This window comes from Myxocyprinus asiaticus, chromosome 28, assembly GCF_019703515.2.
Source record: "Myxocyprinus asiaticus isolate MX2 ecotype Aquarium Trade chromosome 28, UBuf_Myxa_2, whole genome shotgun sequence".
NCBI lineage: Eukaryota > Metazoa > Chordata > Actinopteri > Cypriniformes > Catostomidae > Myxocyprinus > Myxocyprinus asiaticus.
In genome coordinates this window covers 1833296-1860874 of record NC_059371.1, presented here as the reverse complement: position 1 = coordinate 1860874, position 27579 = coordinate 1833296, and the positions used below count along the sequence as shown (strand labels likewise).

The following is a 27579-nucleotide window of genomic DNA, read 5'->3' as shown; positions in this document are numbered from 1 at the left end:
CTAAGAAAACGCTTAGACCTAAACATAAACGAGTCCTTTTATTACTTTCTGCTATCAAAGCAACTGCAAGCTTTTTTTCTCTCTTTCAAATACATGTTTTCAATGTTTATTGTGCACACCTCCCGCTTTTTTAAGTGGCAAACTCGTAAAATCGCCCCTCTGTGATGCTTTCTGCAACTCTTGTCACGTGGAGGGCAATGCGGTGCTTGACGCTGGCATTGAATGGAGTGTTGACACCTCGACTCAACTCATGTGAAATGTGCTTTACAATGACGAAAGAACATTATTGAAATTCAAATTTATTATTATTTGTCTATTATTGTGGTCTTTTCTGATAAAAGTCATGCTCAGCAATTTAAATACTGTAGGAAAATGATACCATAGATCTGCTTTGTGTTTATAATTCTTATACTGAAGTCAGTAGATTTGTAGCCATGCAAGTTTTAATAAAGGAGAAGGTAAGGATGTTATTGAAACTCACTATTATTAGACTATTATTGTTGTCTTTTTGGATGAAAAATAATGCTGAGACTGAAGGAAGACTATAGATCTGCTTAAACACTATAAAGTTTTCGATTTCGGTCATGAACGACTCAAAATGATTCACTGACCCACTCATAGCACATAAGACGCTCATTTTTCTCCACCTAGTGACATTTCCAGAAGGGGTCACTGAACTAATCATTTAATAAAATTGAATAAATTTGTGAAACAGAAGCAAGCCTCACCAAAATACTCTTTATTTTTGCAGCTAATTCTGCATAATTGTAAACTTGAATAAACTTGAATCACTAAAATAGCTGGAATTGGTGCTTTTAGCTTATTCTTAAAAATAAATATCCCCAGAAAAAATTTTCATGGACCAGTGATTGTCTTACCTTTTTTGCCCCTCATGAGTTTGCAGCCTTGCAATTTGTTGTGGCATTGCCAGAACAAATCTACAAATTTTAAAAGCAAATTTATTGATTTTTCATTACCCATTTAGTGCTCTTGCCACCTGTGACCTCACACAGCGTAGCCTACCTATGTGACTATTTTTTTTGTTTTTTTGTTGTTGTTTTTTTTCATAGCCAAATTTCAGAATTACAAGTAAACACGCTACTAAGATGGACAGAAAACATGGACAAGTTCTTGAAAAGGAAAACTATTGACAATGGTTAGCCTATGTGGGATAGTGGTGTGCCGTATAATTTTTTAGTCGTAAAAGGTGTGCCGTGGCAGAAAAAAGGTTGGGAAACACTGTTATAGATGGTTGCTAGGGTGTTCTGGGTGCTTGCTGCGGTGTTTTTAATGGTAACTAAGGTGTTTTGGGTGGTTGCTAGGGAGTTCTATGTGGTTGCTAGGGTGTTCTGGATTGTTGGTTGGTGATTGCTTACTTGCCCAAGTCAAAAAAGCACACCCTCAATTTCTATGACATTCTGGTCTATTGGAGTTTTTTTTTTTTTTTTTTTTTTTTTTTGCCTACTCTATCTTCCAACAGGCTAAATTGTAGCATGTAAATATGTCATAAATCTTTTGTTTTTATGTCTTGTCCAGTGTGGAGGGAGATGTTCAAAGCAGTAAACCTGGCCCTTCATTGGACAGCAGCACAGGATATGTCCACGGCCCTGTGACACACAGTTCTTCCTTGAGTCTAGACCAGTTTGACAGCTCACTGTATGGCCAGAGTGTCCATCCAGGCCCACAACGGCCTCAGAGACCCAAACTCCAGCACTCACAGTCTATCCTCCGCAAACAGGCTGAGGAGGAGGCCATCAAACGCTCGCGCTCCCTTTCTGAAAGCTACGAGCTCTCCACAGACCTACAGGACAAGAAGGTACAATGACATAAATCAGAAGTTTGTACTAACCTGGGCTGTGTTTCCAAAAAGCATTGCAAGCTTAAGTTGATCGGAGAGACCATTGGCGCCAATGGTTTCTACGATCTACTTAGGCTTACGATGCTTTTGGGAAATGTAGCCCAGGTCCTTCTCAACCGGTTATGCTCCAGTTGCCAGATTTTACATTATACATCAAGTGGCAACCCAACACAGTACCAAAATTGTTCGTCAAGGAACAAAAGTTGTTTCCGTAATTCAAATACCATTCATTTTTTCTATAGGGGAATTGACTTTTGATGATAACTTTGATGATAAACCTTTCAAAAACAGACCTACCATGAGCTCCGATGTTGTTAATTGATGGTATATGCTTATACTTATTAAGCTCTAAAAGCATTTGTGTAATGAGTTATTCTCCCTTACTGTATATGCATTGGTTTGTTATGTTACACCTTAATCATATATTTCTTGGTTCTCCAAGGTGGAAATGCTTGAGCGGAAGTATGGAGGCCGTTTCATAACTTGTCATGCTGCTCGCACCATACAGACAGCTTTCCGCCAGTACCAAATGAACAAGAACTTTGAACGTCTCAGGAGTTCTATGTCAGAGAACCGCATGTCCCGCAGGATCCTTCTGTCCAACATGAGGATGCATTTCTCTTTTGATGGACCTGAGAAGGTCCACAGTTCCTTTTTTGAGGGGAGGCACATGTCTGTTTTGGATGATACCAGCCAAGTAGGAGCCATGATGCAAGCTGGAGAGAAGGTTCCTGCCATTTTGGAAGCCCCAGAATCTCAAAGCGATTTAACAGATACCATCACAGAGCTAGAGGATGCTTTCTCCAGGCAGGTGAAGTCATTGGCGGAGTCCATTGATGATGCACTGAACTGTCGAAGTCTGCACGAGGAGCAAGTGGTTTATCCACAGGATAAGCAGCAAGAAGATGAGCTTTCTCACCCTGAGGTCTGTGACGTGACGCTTTTCATCGATGAAGAGGAGCTCTCTCCACCCGTTCAGCCTTCCTGTTCTGTGGAGCATCCGTCCAGCATGGAGTCTGAGCAGTGCACCCAGTCTGTCAGCTCCTCGCAAGAGTACTGGTTCATGGACGGCAATGACGATAAGTTGGACACGGACACTAGCTGCAGGAGCACTCCTTCCCTCGAATGCCTGGACCCTCGGCCTCGTATGGATCATTTACCCTTTCTGACCATAGAGCCACCCAGCAACAGCTCAGCTGACATGAGTGATCAGTCTGAACTCGGCTCAGTCAAGCAAAAGGACATTCACGGACAGACTGTAGCAGGACCACGGGCCAGTCCCAAGAACATCTCACATGTACTACCTCCCAGAGTTTCCTCACTTTTTCGAGACGAGGAGCCACTCAGACACCGGCAAGTGGACTGTCACCTGGCCACCAACGGCAACCGGCAGAGCAAATCAGAGTCTGACTTTTCAGATGGGGATAATGACAGTATCAACAGCAATCCAAACTCCAATGACACCATCAACTCAGAGTCCTCATCCAGAGACAGTTTGAGAGAACAGGCTCTCAGCAAACAGACATACCACAAAGACACTCGCAACAGCTGGGACTCGCCGGCATTCAGCAGTGACATCGTTCGCAAGAGGCAATACCGCATCGGACTCAACCTATTTAATAAGTATGTATTTCAGTGATGATATTAGGCACATTTATTTATCATTAATAACTCAAAAATCTAATCCTAAAGCGCCACATTATTTCAACCTTGTCACAATAAGTTTGGAATTCATATAATTTGAATAGATAAGTGAGTAAATTCTGGTTGTATTACTCAGTTTCATTGTGCCCAAAGCCCTGTTCACACTGCCAACAACATTGTCGCTTGATGTTGCTAATTCTTGTACTGTATGTCGCTAGTATACATTTCTAATGCTATACTCTATTGCCAGTGAAATGATGTTATCATTCTAAATTGGTAAGAATTAAACTTTCTTGCAGCTAAAAATTCTGCAGGGCAAAACATTTATTTTTTAAATTGCAGCATTGCTCAGTGCATCTTATCATAAACAAGATGAGCAATCCATCACAAAATTCACCAGAATGTTACTATCAACACCTCATTTTTTTATTATTATATCCATGTATGTTGTTACAGACAAATAATATAGAAATGGCTCACAGTAACATAACTTCTCTTCTGTTTTGCTAGCTCTTGGTGCCTTTATCTCACAGGAGATGGTGATGTGAGCTCCACTGTCACTCAGTGGTAGTCACTGCAGAAAGTTGCTTTTCATTTCCGTAAAGCTAAACTTTTTTGTGATGTTGATAAAGGCAAATCCTGTTTTTTCTCTAAAAATTGTTAAAGCAATTTAGGTAGAATCTGATTTTTTTATTCTGTAAAATTCCTTTTCATTCCATTAAAAGAGGAGGAATGTTCATAGTGCCACAGAGACACAGTATCACACTTTTAGACGAAATCAACTTAAATAGCTTACTTAGTTGACTCTGCATTTGATGCGAAAAATTATTTTAACATTGAAAAAAATTACACACATCAGGGTGCCCATGGATCCTTAAAAAGTCTTAAATTCAGTTTTCCAAAATTTAAGGTCATAAAATGATACAACAAAAGTCTTAATTATCATTTAAACAGGTCTTAAATTTGGGAGCGGAATGACAGGAATCGTGATATGACCTAATGTGATTATCAAACTTCAAAAGAATCTGATTTAATTAAATAAATGCATGCGCTGCATCCTTGAGAGTGAAAACGTGGCACTGTATTTTCTCCAAGCACGCGGGGGCTTGTGAGAGCATATGATATGAATGAGCAGCTGGAAGCAGTGAAGCGCAAACATTTCAAAATAAGAGTCCCCAGTGTATTTCAAAGTTAAAGTGCATTTAAAGTTAAAAGTTCCACGCTATGAATAAAATAATTTTTCCCCCCTGCTTATTGGTATTTTGGTTGAACCATAAACTGCGTCTGCAATTTAATTCAATTTGGACTCTTGTAGCCTCTGTCTGGCCCTCCCCATCACAGGAAGGAAAGACTAAGAACATTTAATATACCATGGTTACTACCAATGCTCCCTCTAATATATATTGACAGATTAATTGCCTACTTTCAACACATTATCAAATCAGCACAATCCAATATTGATCGACATCTAATTTGTATTTATTTACATAATGGTACATAAACCAATTTTAATGTGATATAAATGTGGAAAACATGTCTTGAGTATTTTAATCTTGCATATAGCCCACTATGTTTTACTGATAAGCGATGTTAAGTCCATGTTGAATGTGTGCCCCTGCCTGTTTAAGTAAGAGTCTGTGATACATGATTTATTTTGAGATTGTGTGGGTTTGTTTTGGTATGGGGATACAGTATTAATTTTATTTGTTCATTTAAAATCAATAGTTTTCAATTTCAGATGCAAATGTAGAAATGTAGAATTCATAGTCAGCATTGATTACTTTAATCAATGCGTGAAAGTGTCAAATAACAGGACAGTTACTGAGATTAAGCAAGTAGTATTCGGCTGGTCATGTGATTCTAACATGTGTGGACCCTCTCCATGTAGAATAAAACAGCTTTTATAAGGTTACTGATATGACTGAGTCTTCATCTCATGTGAGTGCTCATGATTTTATACATATATTGCAAAATTACAGTTCATGTCTTTAGGAGTTAAACATTTTTAATGAGGAAAAAATGACTGAGTGCACCTTTAAGTCAAATTTGATTAATAGATTTACAAGAAAACAATTTAAAGCTGTACAACATCCAGAAATTCTGAAACTGGTTCTTCCCATACAGGTCAAAACTGACTTTTAATTTGTTTGACATTGTTATTTCACATATTTTTTATTTTGTTTGTTTTGATGGTTTCGAAAAAGTCACGTTTGGTTCCAATACCAAAAACTATGCAGTATTTATAATGTATTCTTGACCTGTTTGGGGTCAAAAATTACTGTAAGACAATATGAGAGTTAAGCCATTACCTTACCACATTGTTTTTCTATTTCTACTTTGGCTTTTACGTCCTTTATGGACTGTGATGTTGTATGGTGTTGTGTTTTCAGTAGGGTCAGGAAGAAGTTAACTTGATATGATAATGCACTTTCAGAAAGCCAGAGAAGGGCATTCAGTACCTAACTGAGAGGGGTTTTATTCCCGACACGCCCGTGGGTGTCGCCCACTTCCTGTTACAGAGGAAGGGCTTGAGCAGGCAGATGATTGGGGAATTTCTCGGGAACCGACAGAAACAATTCAACCGGGATGTTTTAGAGTGAGTATTTTCTGTTTTTTCTTGACGCATCTGTAGAAAAAAATTGTTAAATCATGCCACTTTCACTAACAGGGTACACTTTGGTGTCCCATGACTTTTATGAAAGACACAATACCATGTTAAAACTAAATTAATGACCAAATTATAAGATTTTGCAGATAATACTGAGTGATAGCCTAATTTCATCTTTGTTACTTGCAACTCTGTTACCTGTTCTGGCACAGTTTTATTTATTTATTAGACTTTTATAATGAAGCCAAATAGCCACACAAATCAGTTAAATATTAATAAAGAAAATAAAACAGCTCATGTAATATTTAGTTTCACCTCTTGAGATTGACGATTTCTGAACGTTAAGCACTTCCTTTTACTGACTATTTGTTGAAAAATAATTTTTTTTTTAGGTGTGTCAGACTCTATTTTGTACCCTATTCATGGAAAGGGCCAGTTTGTAACATTTGAAGTCACAGAGAAGTGTATGCTGTGGTGATTGAGACTGATTTCTCAGTGCTGGTTTGTTCAGTGTTTGTTATTGGTGTGTTGTAGTTGTGTTGTAGATGAGATGGATTTCTCAGGGTTGGAGTTGGATGAAGCTCTGCGTAAATTCCAGTCTCAGATCCGTGTTCAAGGTGAAGCACAGAAGGTGGAGCGACTGATTGAAGCGTACAGGTGCCGTGACAGCACAACATATATCTGCTTTCACTATTACTGCACCATTTTGAGAACTGCTGGTTTTAGCTCTGTATTGAGATGCAGTTAACATGCACATTGTAGTTGTTTTTTTAATTACATGTATGGTAACTCTTACCTCACAAATTGTTTTAATAACCAGTAGGAAGTATTATGTTTGTGATATCATAATAACATTAAGAAAGATGAACAAGCAGCAAAACATGCTTCAGCACTAATTCTAAAGAGTAGTAATTGTTTCTAACTTGTCCGATGAGAATTCAAGTGATGTGTGAAATGTGTTGTTGTGTCTGTAGTCAACGCTACTGCATCTGTAACCCTGACATCATCCGTCAGTTCAGAAACCCCGACACTATGTTCATCCTGGCGTTTGCCATCATCCTCCTCAACACAGACATGTACAGCCCAAACGTCAAGATGGAGCGCAAGATGAAGCTTGAGGACTTTATCAAGAACCTACGAGGTTTTTATTGAAACATACTCTTGTTTTCAGGCTATCTAACGGGGATGTGTGTATAGTTCAGTTGAAATAGTGCACAAAAGTGGCAAAAGGCCAATTTGCAGCCTACACATTGGATGGATAGGAAAACAATCAAACATGTTGTTACATCCATATTCCAGATACAATGCCAGTATTACAGTGTGTGTGTGTGTGTGTGTGTGTGTGTGTGTGTCAGGTGTGGATGATGGAGAAGACATCCCTCGTGAGATGTTGGTTGGGATTTATGAGCGGATCCAGAAGAAGGAGCTAAAGACGAATGAAGATCACATGTCACAGGTGCAGAAGGTGGAGAAACTCATCGTGGGGAAAAAAACAGTAAGTTCAACATTCCCATAATGTTGCTTTCTGCAGACTGGTAATAAAGTGGTAATAAAAGTTTAACACTCCTTTTTGCTTTTTCGCACTTTTTCATTCCCTTTATGAAAATTGACCATGCTTTTACTACAGTAACCATAGTTTAATCATGCTATTTGCAGTAAAACCATGGTAACCACAAAATTAACCATGGTTACTACCAATGCTCCCTCTAAGCTGTGCGCATACGCTGCTGCACAGTTGTAATGTTGTAATGTTATACTGTATATATACAGGTGCATCTCAATAAATTAGAATGTCGTGGAAAAGTTCATTTATTTCAGTAATTCAATTCAAATTGTGAAACTCGTGTATTAAATAAATTCAATGCACACAGACTGAAGTAGTTTAAGTCTTTGGTTCTTTTAATTGTGATGATTTTGGCTCACATTTAACAAAAACCCACCAATTCACTATCTCAAAAAATTAGAATATGGTGACATGCCAATCAGCTAATCAACTCAAAACACCTGCAAAGGTTTCCTGAGCCTTCAAAATGGTCTCTCAGTTTGGTTCACTAGGCTACACAATCATGGGGAAGACTGCTGATCTGACAGTTGTCCAGAAGACAATCATTGACACCCTTCACAAGGAGGGTAAGCCACAAACATTCATTGCCAAAGAAGCTGGCTGTTCACAGAGTGCTGTATCCAAGCATGTAAACAGAAAGTTGAGTGGAAGGAAAAAGTGTGGAAGAAAAAGATGCACAACCAACCGAGAGAACCGCAGCCTTATGAGGATTGTCAAGCAAAATCGATTCAAGAATTTGGGTGAACTTTGAACTCACAAGGAATGGACTGAGGCTGGGGTCAAGGCATCAAGAGCCACCACACACAGACGTGTCAAGGAATTTGGCTACAGTTGTCGTATTCCTCTTGTTAAGCCACTCCTGAACCACAGACAACATCAGAGGCGTCTTACCTGGGCTAAGGAGAAGAAGAACTGGACTGTTACCCAGTGGTCCAAAGTCCTCTTTTCAGATGAGAGCAAGTTTTGTATTTCATTTGGAAACCAAGGTCCTAGAGTCTGGAGGAAGAGTGGAGAAGCTCATAGCCCAAGTTGCTTGAAGTCCAGTGTTAAGTTTCCACAGTCTGTGATGATTTGGGGTGCAATGTCGTCTGCTGGTGTTGGTACATTGTGTTTTTTGAAAACCAAAGTCACTGCACCCGTTTACCAAGAAATTTTGGAGCACTTCATGCTTCCTTCTGCTGACCAGCTTTTTAAAGATGCTGATTTCATTTTCCAGCAGGATTTGGCACCTGCCCACACTGCCAAAAGCACCAAAAGTTGGTTAAATGACCATGGTGTTGGTGTGCTTGACTGGCCAGCAAACGCACCAGACCTGAACCCCATAGAGAATCTATGGGGTATTGTCAAGAGGAAAATGAGAAACAAGAGACCAAAAAATGCAGATGAGCTGAAGGCCACTGTCAAAGAAACCTGGGCTTCCATACCACTTCAGCAGTGCCACAAACTGATCACCTCCACGCCACGCCGAATTGAGGCAGTAATTAAAGCAAAAGGAGCCCCTACCAAGTATTGAGTACATATACAGTAAATGAACATACTTTCCAGAAGGCCAACAATTCACTAAAAATGTTTTTTTTATTGGTCTTATGATGTATTCTAATTTTTTGAGATAGTGAATTGGTGGGTTTTTGTTAAATGTGAGCCAAAATCATCACAATTAAAAGAACCAAAGACTTAAACTACTTCAGTCTGTGTGCACTGAATTTATTTAATACACAAGTTTCACAGTTTGAGTTGAATTACTGAAATAAATGAACTTTTCCATGACGTTCTAATTTATTGAGATGCACCTGTATATACAGTACACATATGGTTACTACTGTCATAGCTACTACAATCTACAATATTACTATAGTGAAACCATGGTTAATTTTCGTAAGGGTCTGCATGTTATCGATGTTCTTTAATATAGCAAATTTAGAAACAAAAATGAATGGATTTGAACACTCATATATCTCAACTTAATTTACAGATTGGATCACTTCACCATGGCCTTGGATGTGTAAGTTTACTTCATAATGCAATATTTCATTACTGTTGCCCATAAAAGTGAAAATGTCTGAATATCAGTGCATTAGATAACAATATATCAATAACAATATACATTTATTTTTAAGAAAGATAGCATAAGCACACTTAAAGAAAAACTATATAATTTTGGAAAAATGTTGTTCATTTGAGGGCCAAAATTAGAGTTGTTGGAGCCTATTTAAAAGCTTTGTGTGTGTGTGTGTGTGTGTTATAGGTGTTGTCTCAGCCTCATCGCAGGCTGGTGTGTTACTGCAGACTGTTTGAAGTTCCTGATCCAAACAGACTGCAGAAACTCGGCCAGCACCAGCGCGAGATATTCCTCTTCAACGACCTCCTGGTGGTGAGACATCACAAACATTCTCACGACAAGCCAAGAAACACTGATTTACAAGAGACCAGATCATGTGTATTACAGCTAATCAGTATGATTAATTTTCTATACTTTAATGTGGTGTAATGTACTATAATGTAAAGATGTCAACAAATGTGTTTACTGTGTGATGATTGTATCTTGGCTTTTTTTTATTTTTTATTTTTTTTTGTGACAGGTCACTAAGATCTTCCAGAAGAAGAAGAACACGGTTACATACAGTTTCAGACAGTCTTTCTCTCTGTATGGGATGCAAGTGATGCTCTTTGAGAATCAGTGTAAGACAAACACACATCAACATCCTTCTTAAAATCTACCTTAAGAAAATCCACATACATACAGTATACTCTTTATTCTTTATTTCCCTTCAGATACTGATTTGTAATATGTATGAAGTAAAATTGTTCTTTCTTTCTCAGTCTATCCAAATGGCATCCGGCTCACTTCAGCTATTCCTGGTGCAGACTTCAAAGTCCTGATCAACTTCAATGCTCCCAATCCTCAGGACCGCAAAAAATTCACCAGTGACCTGCGAGAGTCTATCGCTGAGGTTCAGGATATGGAGAAATACCGGATTGAGTGTAAACAACCATTTACTTCTCCTCAGACCAGTGTTCATAAGCTGCCAGTGTTAACTCAGTGTACAGACTTCACTGGACGTCATAGGAGAGTGCTAATAAATGCAGAATTACAGTTGTTAGCATGAGAAAGAGGAGAAAGACCTTTAAACAATGTCTGTGTGCTAAAAATAACTGATGCCCAGTGTTGGGGAGTAACTAACTAAAAGTAGCGATGCTACAAATTTAACTACATTTCTCAGTAGCCTGACAGTAGTTCAGCTTTTCCAATAACGAGCTAAAATTTCCAACGAGTAGTAATGTAGCTTCACAAAACACTGTGAACGCAGCAATGGAGTCGAGGGAGTGATCAAACACACTCACCTAAACCGTCCTCTCGTTCTCACGTAGTGCTGGGAAAATGAAATAATTTCAGTGAATCGGTTCTTTCAACCAACTCGTGTAAATGAATCAGTTAAAATAAATGATTACCTTATATTTAGCATTGGGAACTTCAATTTATTTTAGTGAGTGGTTTTTTTCAGATGTTCATGTAAATGATTCACTGATTCACTCGAGCCCCATGCAGCCTTAAAGGGTGAAATATTTAAAGGAATATTCAGGTTGCATTTGTGGCATAATATTGATTACCACAAAAATATATTTTTCTTTAAAAAAACAAAACAGGGGACCTGGGTAGCTCAGCAAGTAAAGACGCTGACTACCACACCTGGAGTCGCAAGTTAGAATCCAGGGCGTGCTGAGTGAATCCAGTCAGGCTTCATAAGCAACCAATTGGCCCAGTTGTTAGGGTGGGTAGAGTCACATTGGGTTAACCTCCTAGTGGTCACCATAATGTGGTTCTCGATCTTGGTGGGGCACGTGGTAAGTTGTGCGTGGATGCCGTGGAGAATAGCGTGAAGCCTCCACACGCGCTATGTCTCCGCGGTAACGCGTTCAACAAGCCACGTGATAAAATGCGCGGATTGACTGTCTCGGACGCGGAGGCAACTGAGATTTGTCCTCCGCCACCCGGATTGAGGCGAGTCACTATGCCACCATGAGGACTTAGAGTGCATTGGATATTGGGCATTCCAAATTGGGGTGAAAAGGGGAGAGAAAAAAAAAAACAGTGAGGCACTCACAATCGAAGTGAATGGGGGCCAATTTTTTTACATTAAAATACTCACTTTTTCAAAAGTATAGACACAAGACATAAACAATATGTATGTTAACATGATTTTAGTGTGATAAAATCACATTCTAACCTTTTCTGTGTAAAGTTATAGCCAATTTTACAACTTCGTTGCCATGACATTGTAATGTCAAAAAACCCTAAACCCCTAAAATGACTGTAAAAATGACAATTTAAAGAACTTTATAGCTCAAATAATACATGAGTTTTGCCAGAAGAATTAATGTAAGTGCTTTTATAAAATTATAAGCTTCACATTTCTGCCTTTAAACCCTCCAAAAATTGGCCCCATTCACTTCCATTGTAAGTTCCTCAATATAATCTCGATTTCTGCTTGTTTTAAAGAAAAGGAGGGATAAGTCCAAATTAATTTTTGTGGTAATCAATATTATGCCACAAATATTCCTTTAATGTATTGCTGCTGTTAATCATTATAATTCAGTTTAGTTGTACGAAGTAGGGTGTTTTCTACATTATTAGTGTATATTAAGTATATTTATGTTAAATGTAATTTTGTCACCCTTATGAAAATTAACCATGGTTTACTATAGTAATTTTGTAGTAAATATGACTGTAGTAACCACGGTGAACCCACTTTATATTTGGTATCTTTAACTACTATGTACTTAAGCATTTTATACAATGTACTTATTATGTACATACGTGTTGTTGCATTGTACTTACATTTAACATCTGTAATTACACTGTTAACCTTACCCCTAAACCTAACCCTACCCAACCCTTACCCTAAACCCTAACCCTAATCTAAACTCTAAACCCACCTCTAATCCTACCTGTGAAAATGTGAATTTTGTGAGAATTTTACAGAACAACATGTAGTTACACTATAAGAATATTTTATTTTATGTATTTTAATGTTAGTACATACTGTAGTAGTTAAAGACACCAAATATAAAGTGGGACCACCATGGTTAATATTGTTTTACCACAAATACCATAGATATACTATGGTTACTGTAGTAAAACGTCATGGTTACTTGTGTAACCTCCGTTCCCTGATGGAGGGAACGAGACATTGTGTCGATGTAGTGACACTAGGGGACACTCTTGGGAGCCCGAGACACCTCTGGTCTTTGATAAAAGGCCAATGAAAATTGCCGAGTGGTATTTGCATGCCACTCCCCCGGACATACGGGTATAAAAGGAGCTGGTATGCAACCACTCATTCAGGTTTTATGCTGAGGAGCCGATATAAGGTCCGGCCATTTCAGCGGGTAGTTCAGCGTTGTGGCAGGAGGGACACAACGTCTCGTTCCCTCCATCAGGGAACGGAGGTTACACAAGTAACCATGACATTCCCTATCTGTCACTCACTCGACGTTGTGTCGATGTAGTGACACTAGGGGTCCCTATACGAAACGCCACAACTGGCTGAACTGTGTTACGTGAACTGGCATTGTGTGGTGGGCAGACTACTATGTGCCTCATAGCCAGCACACCAGGTCAACACGTAACCTCCCCCAACATAGTTATGAGTGTCGAACGGCCCTTTTTGGGGACAAGTCGACTACCCAAAAGATAGAGACAGGCTTAACCAAGTCGTGGTCTCTTTTCCCCTTCTTTTTTCCACTCCCTAAAAAAGAAGGGGGATTATCTGACTGGGCCGCCAGGTCTAGTTGGGGGGTGTCCCTCCCAAGGCGAGGACAGCGCGGAGACCACACCTCGCCCAAAGAGAGGGGGGATATTTAAGTGGAAGAATACGTCACATGGTCTTTCCAACCATGTGGAGAGTCTTCAAGGTAGATCCTGCCCAATGGGGAGGAGTTACTACAAACATGGAGACTGGGACAGAGGACTCTGCCCAAGGAAGATGCAGTTTGCCAATAGGGAAACAAACTAGCGGAAGATATATATCGCATGGGGTTAGCCTTACAGGGAACCGCATGCGGAGCACCTACCCCAGAACAGGACTCTTAATTAGCATGTGTACTGGGCCGGCAGTGAGTTTCTCTGAAAACTCGACTGCCACAGGGCTCGGAGGAAGTCAACCAGGGAACAAAGTTTGTGAACACTACTGGGAATTAATGGCGCATGTCTTCAGCTCAAAGGGAGGTGGAAGGCGCTATGTGCAAGCGATACACCCGGCCAGCTATCCCAGGCTTATCCGCTTGTGTTGCGTGCCACTACCTGGGACGAAACCGGTTCCACCCGGAGGTTGTAGAACCTCGCAAAGGTGTTGGGTGTTGCCCAGCCCGCTGCTCTGCAAATGTCTGTTAGAGAGGCACCTCTGGCCAGGGCCCAGGAAGCCACTACACCTCTGGTAGAATCGGCTCGTAGCCCTACCGGGGGCGGCATGTTCTGGGCGAGATATGCCATAGTTATGGCGTCAATGAGCCAGTGGGTGATCCTCTGCTTGGAGACAGCGCTTCCTTTCCGCTGTGCACCAAAGCAGACAAAGAGCTGCTCAGAGATTATAAAGCTCTGCGTGCGATCCAAATAGATGCGTAAAGTGCACACCGGACACAGCAACAACAGGGCTGGGTCTGCCTCCTCCTGGGGCAGCGCTTGCAGGTTCACCACCTAGTCCCTAAAAGGGGTGGTGGGAACCTTGGGCACATAGCCTGGTCGAGGTCTCAGGATCACGTGAGAGTAACCCGGACCGAACTCCAGGCACGTTTCGCTGACAGAGAACACTTGCAGGTCACCTACCCTCTTGATGGAAGTGAGCGCAGTCGGGAGGGCAATCTTCAAGGAGAGTGCCTTAAGCTCGGCTGACTGCAAAGGTTCAAAGGGGGCTCTCTGTAGACCCTGAAGAACTACGGAGAGGTCCCATGAGGGAACGAGGCACGGTCTAGAGGGATTCAGCCTCCTGGCGCCTCTTAGGAACCTGATGATCAGGTTGTGCTTCCCTAAGGACTGCATCTTGGTGTGCTGCTATGGCGGCAACGTACACCTTCAAGGTGGAAGGGGACAGCCTCCCTTCCAGCCTTTCCTGCAGGAAGGAAAGCACTGATCCGACTGCGCATCTCTGGGGGTCTTCGCGTCGGGAAGAACACCACTTAGCGAACAGACGCCACTTAAAGGCATACAGGTGCCTCGTAGAGGGGGCCCTAGCCTGAGTGATCGTGTCTACCACCGCAGGTGGTAGACCGCTTAGGTCTTCCGCGTCCCGTCCAGGGGCCAGACATGGAGATTCCAGAGGTCTGGGCGCGGGTGCCGGATGGTGCCCCGTCCCTGAGAAAGAAGTTCCTTCCTCAGGGGAATTCGCCAGGGGAGAGCTGTCACGAGGAGCGTGAGGTCCGAGAACCACGTCTGGGTGCGCCAGTAAGGTGCTACCAGGATGACCTGCTCCTCATCCTCCCTGACCTTGCACAGGGTCTGTGCCAGTAAGCTCACTGGGGGAAACGCATATTTGCGTAGGCCAGGGGGCCAGCTGTGTGCCAGCACGTCTATGCCGAGGAGAGCCTCGGTGAGGGCGTACCAGAGCGGGCAGTGGGAGGATTCTTGGGAGGCGAACAGGTCCACCTGTGCCCGTCCGAATCGACTCCAAATCAGCTCCTGAGGGTGGAGTTTCCACTCTCCCCTGTGGGTAACCTGCCCTGACAGCACGTCCGCTGTAGTGTTGAGGTTGCCCGGGATGTGAGTGGCTCACAGAGACTTGAAGTGCTGCTGACTACAGAGGAGGAGACGGCGGGTGAGTTGTGACATACAACGAGAGCACAGACTGCCTTGGCGGTTGACATATGCTACCGTTGCCATGCTGTCTGTCCGAACTAACAAGTGCTTGCCCTGGATCAACGGCCGAAACCTCCGCAGGGCAAGCAGAATTGTCAACAACTCGAGGCAGTTGATGTGCCAATGCAGTCGCGGACCCGTCCAGAGGCCGGCGGCTGCGTGCCCATTGCAAACAGCGCCCCAGCCCGTTTTGGAGGCGTCTGTCGTGACCACGACGTGCCTGGAGACCAGTTCTAAAGGAACACCTGCTCGTAGAAACGAGAGGTCGGTCCAAGGGCTGAAAAGACGGTGACAGACCGACGTGATGGCCATGCGATGTGTCCCATGGCACCATGCCCATCTCAGGACTTGAGTCTGGAGCCAGTGCTGAAGCGGCCTCAAATGCATCAACCCGAGTGGGTGGCCACCGCCGAGGATGCCATATGCCCCAGGAGCCTCTGAAAAAGTTTCAGTGGAACCGCTGTTCCCTGTTTGAACGCCTTCAGACAGGCCAGCACCAACTGGGTGTGCTCGTTCATAAGGCGCGCCGTCAAGGAGGCTGAGTCCAACTCCAATCCGAGAAAAGAGATGCTCTGAACCGGGAGGAGCTTACTCTTTTCCCAGTTGACCCGAAGCCCTAGTCGCTGAGGTGTGAGAGCACCAGGTCCCAGAGTGAGCTAGGATTAGCCAGTCGTCGAGATAGTTGAGAATGTGAATGCCCACCTCCCTTAACGGGGCAAGGGCTGCCTCTGCGATCTTCGTGAAGACGCGAGGAGACAGGGACAGGCCAAAAGGGAGGACTTTGTACTGATACGCCTGACCCTCGAACACGAACTGCAGGAAGGGTCTGTGTTGAGGAAGGATCGAGACGTGGAAGTATGGGGAATGGGAGGTGGGAACCAATGGGAATGGTTAATTTTTGTAAGGGAATGTCACCTTAATTAAATATATTCTGCAAACTGAACTTGTTAGTAACTTTTAGTATAGCTAACTACTTTTGTAAAAGAATAGCTTGACTGTATATTTGAACTACTTTAATTTATGAGTAGCTTGTAGATTGGGAAGCTACATTTTAAAAGTAGCTTCCTCAATGCTGCCAATGCCTTACACCACCTTTATAGTACAGTCATCTCAGGTACTGTAAATGTTTTATTCAAAGGGTCAGAGAGAGGATGAAAAATGGAAATGAAAAACTAAAACAATGCATGCAAAAAAAAAAACCTTGTTTGACATTATAAGTTTGATTCACGGACAATACTAAAATGCTACAAATGTGTAGAAATTCTCTGAATGAGAAAAAAGTTTCAGTATGTTATGGGAAATAATGTACGAGTGTGAGGTGTGAAGTTGATAGCAGCAGCTCACAAGTGTTGTTCATGTGCAAGCGTGTGCTATATGCATTACATGTGTGTGTGTTTGAATCCTTGTAGCTGAGCTGGAGAAGCAGAAGGGTGTGGTCAGACCCAGTATGTCTCAGAGTATGACTGGACTCAAGAAAGAGGTGGGAAACGGCACCATCAGCCGCACCAGTCTGGACGACACCTACGCCATGGGGGAAGGGCTTAAACGGAGCACGCTCAGTAGCTCCCTACAGGACCTCTCTGAAGCAGGTCAGTTCAGTGCTATCCTGTGTCAGGTGCTGATGTGCCTTTCTGTCCAGCAACTCCACAAACAGTTCATTAATGATCACTTGTGGTGCAGTTTGATTCCCTATGTAGAATGAGATTCTTGATGTTCAAGAGCTTAAGCATATTGAGTCTTTCCAAACATTCATTATAGTTTGAAAGCTGAAAATAGAATTTGTGTGTGGAGGATACACCAAACGTGCATTTATTGCATCTTTTGATCATCTATGCTCACACCTGGGAGCATTGTTACACTGGGACATTATTTTACTAGACACCTTACTAGTTTACTAAAAGTATTATGTTTCCTTCAACTAGTGCTGTTAAAACTACTGAAGTATAGATTGTTTTGGTGTGTGTTAAATATAGAAGAAAATATGGTTCACTCTCAGGAAACGGTGCCAAAGCTTACTACTGATACAATTAAAGGAATAGTTGACCCAAAAATAAACATTCTCTCATCATTTTCTCACCTTCATGCCATCCCAGATGTGTATGACTTTCTGTCTACAGCAGAACACAAATTAAGGTTTTTAGTAGAATATTTCAGCCAGTGTTTCCCATAGGATTTTGTGAGACTGTACTGGGCAGACCTCGAACCCTCTGGGGGGTATGGGAGCATGCTCCCCATAAGAACATTTTGTACATTTTAAAGTTAAATGCATCAATCTGCTGCACTTTGAGAGCAAATTTCAGAGGCTAGATCGATGAAGAATTTTGTGCTCTAGTAGTAATTTAATCATAAACACATTGGTTGTATAGATATTAATGGTGATGACACGGCAAAACAGTCACACCCACAAAACATGGTAAACAAGATGGAGTTTAACGCAGTTCAAAAACGCAACTGAAACTATTCTGACCTACCTGCCCCTTTCTCTGCTGTCAAAATCACCTGCTGTCTCCCCCTCAGGGGAGGCTGTCTCTGCTACTGCCCCCATGGGAAGTACCTGCCCTGCTGCCCCTCTCTGAATGTCTGTCCCTCTATGAGAATCAGCTGAGGCTGTCTCTCCTGCTGCCCCTGCTGTCTCTTCTGCTACAAAGAAACAAATAACATTAAAATTCTACTGTTACTCGAGTTTATTTCTTGACAAAAGCCTATGAATAATCTGTTTGGCTATTGACTTGCCATCTAACTATGCTAGCTATCCTAGCTAGCTACCTCTGCAGCTGATTCTTCCTCATCTGGTGGTGGATTTCGCTCTCTCTTCTTGAAATATTTAAAAATGCTCATGATCTGAAAATCAAGGGTACAAACATTAAGCTTAAAACAGTAGCCCAACTTGATTAGTTAACATTACAAATAGCCTAACGTTACATCAGGGCTTGACATTAAGCATTGTCATGTGCTTGTCCTCAGGACAAGTAAATTGGTCATTCACTTGTCCGGGTAAAAAAGTGACTTGTCCAGAGGAAAAAAAGGACATTTAAGTTACATGCTCAAGTAACATGCCAAAGTTTCTGTTGTATGTTTCCTAAAATTACGACCAATGCCCAACCTAATAGTGTACCTATGCAATCAATGCTATTTTCATATGATAATTATTTTATGTCACGTATGGTAGTCAAATAAAGAAAAGCCTCCATCGCCATCATTTACAGCAGGGGTGCTTATAGTTCTATGGAATGAGATCTACTTTTTCATCATGTTATTGCAACAAGATTTTGGGCCAGTTTCTATGTAAAATCTTGGGCCTATTTCTCTTCCCAGTCTGCCCCTCGGAGGAGCTGTTACTAGATCGCTAGCGAATTAAACAATTATGCACTCTGCATTATTTTCAACAGCAGAATAAGAATATGAACTTTGTAATAAGTGACACAGGCCTAGCCTATCATAAATATAGCCGGTTCGTTATTGACATTTTAATCAGTCTGCTTGTCCCTTCGGGCAAGTAAAATTATCTTTCACTTGCCCCTTCAAAAATCTACAGTGTTAATGTCGAGCCCTGGTTACATGATGAGCCAACTTGCTCCTCAGATGCTGAAAATAATTTCGTTGTCAGAGCCGCTGGTAATAACATTAACGTTAGATAATTAGCTAATGTTAGCTAGCTATATATAACGTTACATACGTTATACATTGTTTTTCATGAAAGCAGCCGGATATGTCAGTCGACATAAGCGAGGAGACTGACAGCTAATGTTGTAAGCTAACGTTAATGTCACCTAATGTTAACATAACCTAACTTAGATTAACGTTAATTATCAATGATAACTTCTGCAGTAATGTTATCTGTTTGCTGTCGTACATTGATAATGCTAAAATTGTGTTTGGACTAGTGGATAACTGCAGTGGATACTGTAACGTTAGTTAACGTTACTTACCTCAAACGATGTTGTGTCCTCCATATGCTTTGGTGTCTCGGATGCAGCCAGGTGGTTCCTATGAAAGTAAAACAGTAGCAAATCAGTAGTAAATATTATGCTTTTTGGGATTTTACCTTTCCTTTAGTGTGTAATATAGCTGTTTGTACATGTAAAAGGTCTGCAAAGTTACAAAGCTCAAAGTCCACACAAAAGGGAGTTATTCTCTCCCACAGGCAACACTGCTCAAGAACTACATGAAACGGCTGGATTGTAGTCCAGCCATTTCTTCCGTAAAGTGTCTGTGTCACTATGTAACATACTTGCATAATGCCTGCCTAAGGGCTACTTTGGCCCACCCTCAAACAAACGTAGTTATAGCAGATGCCAGGATGAGTTGAGTTAGCATTGTCGCCATGTCGAGAAGATGCTGTTTTCTTCACTGCGAAAGCAAAATCTCTTTGTTTGGACTTCCAAAAGCAGACGAATTGAAGAATCAGTGGTTAAAATAGATTTTTACCACTATTTCTCAGCAGTACAACCACAACCAATGCTGGATTTTCAAGTCAGTTATTCCTGAAAGATGGTGCAGTTCCCACTTTGTTGTGACAATCTGGCACTTCAGGATCATGTATGTACCTGTAAATATCCTTGATTTGTGGATTTATCTGCTACCGAGAGTTCAAATGCAGAGTTTTGTGTTGTAGCTATGGTGTACACCCAGTGCACAGCTTTAGGCCTCTGCTAACCTGCTAAATAATGTTATTGTGTTGAAATAGATTTGCTAATCAGCTGCGGCCCCACTTTTACCTACAATTGTGCAGAATTTTGCAGATTGTTTGTCATTCTTACTATCATGAATAGTGATCAAGTGTGGAGATGGATTTATTTTTACAAACGGTCATTTTACATCTGCAATCCACGGTAGTGCTCGGTTAACTTGCTATGTAATGTTATTGTTTTGGTAAGGGTTTACTATTCAGCTGTGGGCCGGATTTTACTTAAAACTGTTGTAGGGCTTTACTGGTTGTTTAGATCAGTGTTACTATCAGAAATAATTAATATTTATTTCTGTAGTTATTAATTAATATTTGAATTAATCAATTGAATCTAACTCATTAAAACCTCATATGGGGCTCCAGTAAATGTAGTGTGCTACGTTTAGGAGCAAGTTTGGTTATTAGCAATAATTAATAATTATCAAAGATAATTATTAATTATTAAAATCAATAGAACATTGATGAGAATCAATGTTAGTTTTTTAATCCTTTAAAATCAACAATTATCAAAGATAATCGTTAATTGTTAACATCGATGAAACATTAATTAAAATTAACACTAGCTTATTGATCATTCAAATTCAACAATCATCAAAGATAATTATCAATTATCAAAAATCAATAGAATATTAATAAGGATTAACATTGACGGGGCACCACCCTGGAATCAGGGACTAATAACCAAATAGTAAAACAGTCTCAATATTAGATTGTTTTCTTAGGAAAATCGACATCCGAAGAATATCGATTTTCGGGAAAAAAAACAATGAATGAAGGTTTGAATCCGAGCACTGACATCCCGTCAGCATGACACAGGCATATGCAAAACAAACCAAAACACTTCTCTTTGTAATATAAACAAAGTTTATTTATGCAGTAATATCAATTAATAATTAATACAATGCAGTCAATAAACTTCCAACTTCCAACTACAAACTAAACAGTGATATGATTAGATATGGAAATAAAATAATCCTATAACACATAAGGTGTGTGTGTGTCAGTGTGGTTATTACGAGAGAGAGAGAGAGAGAGAGAGAGAGAAGTGACAGCCCTAAAGCCGATTTCGCGATAGTGGGAGAGAAAGCAGCTCTCAGTTTATCACTCAGAGATGCGGTTTTACTAGCGGGGCTCGTAAAAGTCCTGCGTTATTTGACTCTTTAATGGATGAACTCAGTTGCTGTCTCACCCGCGATGGCGAAATTGCACAACAATCCAATTTGGTTGGACCACAATACAGCAAAACAAATTTGTGATAATTAATACCCTGAGTATTAATAATGAGCAGACATGGCGGTCTGTAAACTGTACAAGCAAAAACCTTGAAACACAAGAATAACACACTATAATATTCTATCTCTGCCCAGATGTAAACCTCTTACTTGAATCGCATGAGGACACAGGTAGAATGTGTTTTCCTCCGTCCTTTAACTCTGACCTGGTTCCTTGAGGCTCGGGTGATGACGGGAGGCCGTTTCCTCGCTCTGTCGGCGGGCGGTACGGCTGTTGATTCTCGGCAGGCTGGCGGAGAACTCAGAAATGTCGACTTGATTGAAGATGGAAGAGAAATCTTTAATCTCTTCACTTCTGTAGGCAAACGGATGAAGATGCGAATTGCTCGGCAGTCTCCTTCGGATCCGTTAGAGTGTTCGGTTGAACACAGAGTAATCTCAACTCATCCAGCGAGATGGAGATTGTATGGCTACAGTTTCAAGTCGGACGTTACTTCCTTGTGCCACGAGGTTGCACCGGAGAGCAGCGAAGAGTTGCGTCCACACGCTGCAAACAAAGTCGCTGGAAGCAAATCCCGGAAGCATTTCAGAGGTATTTCAACTCCTGATGATGTCATGTTTGAGGGACATTCTGTTGTGTGCCTCATCCAATAGGAGTTGAGAGTTCGATCCTTTAGTGAGCAAGGCTTCATGGATTTGTAGTGTGTTTTGGACTCCCTTTGTTTGATTTTGGTGCAATTTTTATCAGTAAGATTTAAGACTTGGAAGTTGGGGGCTTGAGTTAGGTTTTTACGAATGTATTAGGCCTGCCTTTGTCTTCTATCTGAATACATGAGGCCCAACACTGTAACAAAATATTTGATCTCAGGAGTCTTTATCAGTGGTAAAGTGTGGAGGTTTACTTATAATTACAAGCTGTAATGTAACGGCCGCTATCCACGGTAGTGCTCGGCTAACTTGCTATGTAATGTTATTGTTTTAGTAAGGGTTTACTATTCATATGTGGGCCGGCTTTTACCTAAAACTGTGTAACAAAATGGTCGATCTCAAGAGTCAAGCTGTAATGATATGGCCGCTATCCACGGTAGTACTAACCGGGAGTAGGCCTCTGTACTCCGTTCATAGCTCTGACGAGAAAAGTTTGGCTACACCCATTCCAGCAAAAGATGACTAACTTAGATGCACTACGTGTCTTTTACTTGAAGCTTTGTTGGTTCACAATAATCAACAGTGTACTTGTAAGAAAGCTACAAATTTAAAACTTACCACTGTGAAACGTCCTGCTCAAGTCGTGATTGTGAAGGTGGTTTGGGTCGATCAGCTTGTTCTTCCAAACTTTCATTATTTCATTCATTATCGGACTCGGACTCAAGCTGATATTGCAAAAACTGATGACATTGTTACCATAGTTATAATAGTGTTTACAGAACTGCTCAGGAAGCCAGAAACTCGGTTATGGTAAGGGGCATTACATTTCCGACACACGCTCTGCTGCTGACCAATCAGAGCAGACTGGGATTTTCGGAATGGGGGGCTTTAAAGAGACAGGAGCATTTCAGCCAAAGAGGGAAAAGAGTGGCTGCAACAATGTACAGTGTGAGAAAAATAATGTGTTTTTTGAACATTAAAGCATGTAAACCTGTTCAAGTTGACCCCCAAAATAAAATTATGAACCTGTAAATTAGCATAATATGGGCTCTTTAAATGTACACACAGCAAAGATGGGAAAACTTGTAAAATAAAAATCTGAAGTTGAATGTTGCAATTTGCACTAACAGACAATAATCAAAAACCTGTGTTTTGAATTCAGAGTTGTAGACAAATAGTCACAAATGTGTAAAAATGACATTCACATAAATACAACGACAGACACAAACTTATATTACATATTTACTTTTGTACTTTAAGGGAAACAATTAACTGAAATAATAATAACGAAATAATAAAGGCATGATTTTTAATCTTCTATAGATAGTCAGCAAGTGTTTAATATAGTTACCCATTCATGTGAAAATAAATGTATAACTTAATAAAAATAAAAAACACTTCAAAACAATCAAACATGTTTCCATCCAAGCACTTAAAGGAATAGTTCACCCAAAAATGTTAATTTGCTGATAATTTACTCACCCTCAGGCCATCTAAGATTGATATGACTTTCTTTCTTCATCAGAACAGGATTTAAGATTTTTAGGAAATTATTCCAGGTTTGTAGCTTCATACAATGCAAGTGGATGGACACCAATTTTTGACAGTCCAAAAAGCACACTTAGTCAGCATCAAAGTAATCCACACGACTCCAGTCGATCAAGTAATGTCTTCTGAAGTGAACTGATACGTTTGTGTGAAAAACAAAAATCGCTAATTGGATGGCCTGAGGGTGAGTAAATTATCAGCAAATTAACATTTTTGGGTGAACTAATCCTTTAAGGAACAACATGATACCAGACTTTATTCAGTTAAAACATTTTAATAAACAATTTAATAATACAGAAGATAAATAAATGTCATAAAATTACTGAAATATAGCAGAATGCAGCAATCTGACAATTTAAGGATTTGTCAGCTGTCTCTGTTGTCATCAATAATTCATCTAATTTTATCTGGAAAAGATAAAACATTTAGGAACAGTTCTTTGGTGATAATTGAGATTATTTCTTCACTATTGGTACCTAACCTCTATTTAATATTTTCATGAAATATGGAACTAGTGGCATATGACAGCTGGCTGGATTGATGCATCACATGTAGTTTTACCAAATACAAACATCCTGCAGAAACATTTCTTCAGAGAATTTCTCATTGCCTTCCGTAGACATCACATGTTTTGTCTGTCGGTGCCGAATTCTGCTTTGATGAACTTTATGAAATCGTCTCATTTGATTTGTTACATGATAAACTCACTCTAAATCATTTAATAGTCAAGTTACTGCATCAACCAGCCATTGGACTTGTTTTGCTACAAAAACGGTGCTGGCGCGCAGTTGCGTGACGTCAGTCGCTTTTTAAGATGATCCGTTTGGATTTGTCCGGCATCAGTTGTTCCAGCTCTTGTGTTTGGTCACAACTTCATTGGCCCCGCCCCCGCCTAGCACCACTATTCTGCTCTCTCACATCTTGATTTACTAGTGCACAAGTGTGTTTTGCTACAGGTGTTTTCGCTAAAGTAGTTGCAAATGTCAAGGCACGAAGATTTGAAGTTGCAGTGGCAGAAATGCTATGGGTTATTTTTATTTATTTATTTATTTAATAATCCATTAACTACAAATAATGTGGTTCATTTCAAGACACACCAAGATTAGCAGATTTTACTCTTTAGATATAAATTCAAATTGTTTGTATATGAATTTCGATCTGTTACAGTGAAGTAGTGCTTTTGGATCAGATGCTGTAAAAGCATATTTTGGATTGGGGCCATTGAAAAAAAAACACAGTATTTGTTGATCATTAATAGGCAGTAACTGTTTCAAATTAAATAATAAAGCATTTTTTGTGCTGAAATATTCAGGCACAGATGGCAGTCATGGCACTGTCTCCTGAGAATGAGTCATATCCTGATGTTTGGGGTTAAGCTTCTGTTTTCCATTAAATTTTACATTGTGACCTTTATGAAGTCAGCTCAATGTTCTTTAAAAAAACAAAAAAAAAACATTAAAGGAATATACAAATAAGCTCAATCAACAGCATAATATTGATTACCACAGAAAATATTTTAGTCTCTTGTTAATTTAAAAAAACAAGCAAAAATCACATTTACAGTTATGTACTTAAAATGGAAGTGAATAGGGCCAGTCCATAAACATTAAAGTACTCACTGTTTCAAAAGTATACCCACAAGACAATATACGTCTAAACATGATTTTAGTGTGAGAAAATCACTTACAGGGTATAACAATGTTGCATAGTCACATATAATGTTTACATCTTGTGACTATACATTGAAACCATGTGTAGGCTATTTGTGTGGAAGTGTTTCTGTATTTGAAACCGTGTGAAATGTTTATGGACTGGCCCCATTCACTTTCATTGTAAGTGTCTTACTTTAACAATGTTTCCAGCTATTGCAGAGAAGTTCACAATCATTAAGCCATATCGGAAATTTATGACAAGCGATTACTAATGATTAACCGTTGATGATGATGATGTAGTGTTGATGAAATATGACAATGTTTACTTTTAATTGTTTATACAGGGCTCCAGACTGTGACTAAAATGGTTGCAAATGTGACCAAAAATAATTGATTGCGACACTAATTTAAAATCTAGTCGCCATTGGCGACAGTCGGGTTGTGTGCGTTCATATGTGTTTTCGTCAGATATCATCTTGTGAGTTATTGAATACATCTATAGAGCACACACCAGTGTGTCTCGCGCTGCTTTTCGCCCGTTCTGTTACTGAGGAGCGCGAGAGAGTCATGAACAAATGACTCTTTTGAACCGGATCTTTTTCATGAATCACCTGAAAAGAACTGAAGGTGTGAACTCAGGAGCTTAGGTTAGCAGTTTGAATCAGATTCACTTTCTCAGCGAATCAGCCATCAGTGAGCTCACAACTGTGAGCACAGACATTTCAAAATAAGAGTCCCATGTGTATTTCGGGCTTCTTTATAATTAAAAGAGGTAATTATTGATTGGGATTGGAGTAGCACAGTAAACTGCATCTGGGATTTCATTCAATTTGCACTCTTGTAGTCTCTGTGTCTGACCCATCCGGTAACAGTAAAGAAAGACTAAGGCAATATTTAAAAAAAAATTATAATAATTATATATATTTATATATATATATAAATATATATATATATATATATATATATATATATATATATATATATATATATATATATATATATATATATGAGATTAGACTTTTGACACTTAGGACAATTGAGGGACTTGTACACAACTATTACACAAGGTGCAAACATTCATTGATGCTCAAGAAGACAACACACTACTGTATGCATACTATACTTTATGTAAATATCTGTAATGTAGATTCTGAAAAGCAGTACTAAATTTAAAAAAATCTTTCATCTCTTATATTTATATAAATTATGAAAGAGGTGTAAACATTTATGAGACAAAAGGGAATGCAAACTTATCTTCTCAACTATATATACTGTTTATTAAACCTCTGATGAATGGGTTATCAGCTGACTTCCTTTTATTCAGCTTTCTATCTTGTTTCTGAACAGCAATCTAAATCGAGAAAATCTGTGATTTGGTGACTAAAAACAGCCATTTGGCTCCTTAATGTATCAGTTTAGTAGCCAATGGCTCCTTAATCATTTTTTTTAGTCTGGAGCCCTGATACTGTAAAACATAAATTATTGTAGGAGTGTACATTTTATATTCTTATTTGTTTGAATGAGCAGCTGGAATAAATAAGAGTGCCCTGTGTATTTCAAAATGAAAGTGCCTTTAAAGTTAAAAGTTCCATGCTATGAATCAAATCTGATTTACATGATTTATTTTGAGATTGTGTGGGTTTGTTTTGGTATCGGGATATGGTATTAATTTTATTTGTTCAGGTTTTGATAAGGTCTTAAAAAGTCTTAAATTTGATTTTAAAAACTCTGCAGCAACCCTGCTGCAGAAGAAAGAAAGTCAAACACATCTGGAATGACATGAGGGTGAATAAATGATGAGAGAATTTTCAGTTTTGGGTGAAATATCCCTGTAAGGTTGACAAATATTCCTCTTTGCTCCATCTCAAAAATGTGCTTCATGTGGCAACATCTACAATAACGTTTTTATTTAAGTCCAAAATATGGTTTAACATCATGAATCAACCTGAATACATTATGTTTGACCAAAAAAAAAAAAATAATGATAATAAATACATTTAAGTGTTAGAAATAGCTCCTTTGAGTGTTTCTTAAGTATCAAGTGTTGCAAGAAATGTTTAACCTCCATACTTCATGTGATGTTCCATCAGCTGAGTGTATTTGTGAACTATCATGTGTCTTGTCTTATGTCTCATATTTTCTAAAACGGGTGATAAATGGCAGCAGTAGATTTGAATTTGCAGTGGATATTGATATTGATATTGTTTCATTTTGAACACAAAAAGCAGCACACACAACAACTGGCAACAAGCTGGCAACAGAGTTCTCTGTCGTTCTGTAAGTAAAATG

General features: G+C 39.9%; 1 protein-coding gene across 6 annotated transcripts in view; it reads left to right on the top strand.

Annotated features, from left to right (window-relative positions):
• Nucleotides 1-27579, top strand: part of LOC127419564 (IQ motif and SEC7 domain-containing protein 1-like) — a 161993-nt gene that overhangs the window by 111125 nt on the left and 23289 nt on the right. For all 6 annotated transcript variants that reach the window (XM_051661069.1, XM_051661070.1, XM_051661073.1 and 3 more), the window contains 11 exons: nucleotides 1537-1816; nucleotides 2301-3481; nucleotides 5937-6098; nucleotides 6645-6767; nucleotides 7085-7251; nucleotides 7466-7605; nucleotides 9647-9676; nucleotides 9920-10045; nucleotides 10254-10353; nucleotides 10495-10656; nucleotides 16933-17112. In XM_051661069.1, coding sequence (XP_051517029.1) covers nucleotides 1537-1816; nucleotides 2301-3481; nucleotides 5937-6098; nucleotides 6645-6767; nucleotides 7085-7251; nucleotides 7466-7605; nucleotides 9647-9676; nucleotides 9920-10045; nucleotides 10254-10353; nucleotides 10495-10656; nucleotides 16933-17112 — 2651 coding nt within the window. The remainder of the gene's footprint in view (nucleotides 1-1536; nucleotides 1817-2300; nucleotides 3482-5936; nucleotides 6099-6644; nucleotides 6768-7084; nucleotides 7252-7465; nucleotides 7606-9646; nucleotides 9677-9919; nucleotides 10046-10253; nucleotides 10354-10494; nucleotides 10657-16932; nucleotides 17113-27579) is intronic.